General features: G+C 53.6%; 1 protein-coding gene across 1 annotated transcript in view; it reads left to right on the top strand.

The window, feature by feature from the left end:
- The window catches only part of SLC6A5 (solute carrier family 6 member 5), a 38488-nt gene that overhangs the window by 3120 nt on the left and 33107 nt on the right, over positions 1–2261 (top strand). The window contains exon 2 of the mRNA XM_019471922.1: positions 991–1518. Within this exon, the coding sequence (XP_019327467.1) occupies positions 991–1518 (528 nt within the window). The remainder of the gene's footprint in view (positions 1–990; positions 1519–2261) is intronic.

Raw genomic sequence — 2261 nt, 5'->3', positions numbered from 1 at the left:
CGCGGGGGAAGCGGTGGTACCCCGAAGTGCACTTGGGTAGCGCCCGAGTCCTTGCAGGTCTGATCCCTGACGCGGGGAGATGGGATTAAGGCGAAGAGAAAACTTGCAACGGAAACAGCGACGGGTAGTTTTGTGAAGCCGCCTTCTAATAAGAAGGTGTCTTTGTAAAGCTAATATTAAACTGATGGGAAAAGTAGGGTTTGCCTGCGGGTTGTTTAAGGCATAAAAAGAAGGTGCATTTTAATGCATTTTAATGCATTTAATTTTAAACTGGAGGGACAGGCGGGGGGGGTGTGGGAGTGTCGTCAGCAATCTGTTTAATGAATACAGGAATGCTTAAAAAATTATTTAGAGGTGCGCGAATCGAAAAGATAAGAAAAAGAATAGGGAAAGCTAGCTGTTATTGGCATTACTTCTGCTGCGGTGGTGTGGTTATTTCTGCGTTTCACTGTCTTGCTGTCGGGTTTTGAAGGGTGGCAGCCAGCTCAGAAATGCTCACCAGCACTATTTCTCTTGTTTTTTAACACCTCCGGCTGCCTACAGGGCAGCTTGTCTATTGCCTATATATATATAAAAAAAAAAAGCCGATGTGCATTGTTGAATGACAGAAAGGAAATGGGGCGTAAAATTAAAGAATCTTTCTACACTGGTGATAGGGAAGGGAGCATTCTACAGTCGTGATGTGAAATCTAACGAGGTCTGGCGGCGCAGTGCTGTAGAAACACTTATTTAAACTCGAATTACGGGTTTGCGGAAGCTGGTGCGGTTTTTTGTTTGTTGGTTTTGAGTTTTTGGTGTACCTTACTGTTTTCTCCCCCAGAATATTAACGTTGAATGAGAGGGCAAGCAGGCGAGCCGGGGCACCTCGAAATTCTGCAACACTTTTGTATCCAGATTTTCTAGCGCACGCGTTTTGTGCCCGAGGAAAGAAATTCGTAGAATCGCTTCAGTCCCAACTTTTTGGTAAAATATGTGACGTTGTCATTTTAGGATTACGCCAGTCAAAGGGATATGAGCAAGCCGGTTGTGAACAGTCCTGAAACCGCTGCTCCTGGACCCAATGAAGGTGCGGGGGTTGTAAGAATCAGCCCCGAAAATGAGCCGCAGAATGCCCAATCGCAAGCCCCTGCCGCGATGGCCAGGCTTCCCCGATCACTCTCTAACGACAGCAAACCACTTCCCTCCGAAGAAGCTAAACCAAATGATTTCGAGAGGACCAAAGTCGGGATCTGCAAGCTCAGCAGCACCCCGGCGCAAGCCAACTCCACCCTCCGGAGGGAATCTGTGGAAACCTTTCCGTGCAAGCACACCCCTGGGGCAGGGGCCGCCGGGCAAGCTGCTATCCCTCACTGCAAAATCCCCGCTTTGCAAAGCACAGACGGGGACGCTAATCTAAACCTTGGTAAGAGCACACTGGAGCGAAACAACGCCAAAGGCGCCTGGATGACCTTGAGCCAGAGTACCGTGGTACTGGGCACGGATGGCAACACTTCTGTTCTTCCTGGCAGAGTGGAGGGGGTAAGTTGGCTCCTTACAGGGTTTCTTGCCCCCCGCTTCAGCTCGTGGGAGTGAGAGGTCTTTGCCACTCAGGACCGATTTGGGGCTGAAGCTCTAAAATCAGGTCCAAATCAGTCGGGGATGAGGCTGTGCCGCGCGGAGGGGGGGACGGAGGAAGGGGAGAGAGGGTCTTAGGTAAAGTGCTTGTAGTGCCGGCGAGTGCTAACAATGTAGTATCGGTATAAACGACAGTCCACAGTTCCCTGCTAATTCCAGCGCGTTCACTGAGCCCTGCCTGTCGGTATAACCCGGCTCCGGCCTGTGGTACGCGTGTGCGTACGCCGGTTACGCCTCCCTGCATGAGGCCAAGTCCTTTCCCCAGCATCAGGCGCGAAAGGATGCCCTGCCCTTCCCCTCCCCGGGCTCGGCCGGCTGCTCAAAGCCCTGGCGGCTGAATGCCTTGGAGCCTGTAACCAAAAATAAGGCGAAATCAACCAACCCAACCCCACAAGGCGCCAAACCCTCCCCGACCCTGGCCCTGCGCCCCGGGAGGGGTTTGCCGTTGGCGGGGTGCGAGGCCGGGAAGGCGCCGGCCCTCCCCCCCGGCGCTCTCCCTGCCCTCCCGCGTATCTGGATTTACCCTGAAAGGAGGGGAGGGGGGCCCGTTCGTCCTGTAAAAGCGGTTTTTCGCTTCGTTTGTGTGTGCCGGGGGAAAGGGCTGGGCCCCTGCGGGGTTTGCTGGGGACCGGCGGGGGGGCTCCTTC

Source organism: Aptenodytes forsteri, unplaced genomic scaffold (assembly GCF_000699145.1).
Source record: "Aptenodytes forsteri isolate BGI_AS27 unplaced genomic scaffold, ASM69914v1 Scaffold418, whole genome shotgun sequence".
Classification (NCBI taxonomy): domain Eukaryota; kingdom Metazoa; phylum Chordata; class Aves; order Sphenisciformes; family Spheniscidae; genus Aptenodytes; species Aptenodytes forsteri.
This window is presented reverse-complemented; position numbering and strand designations above follow the sequence as displayed.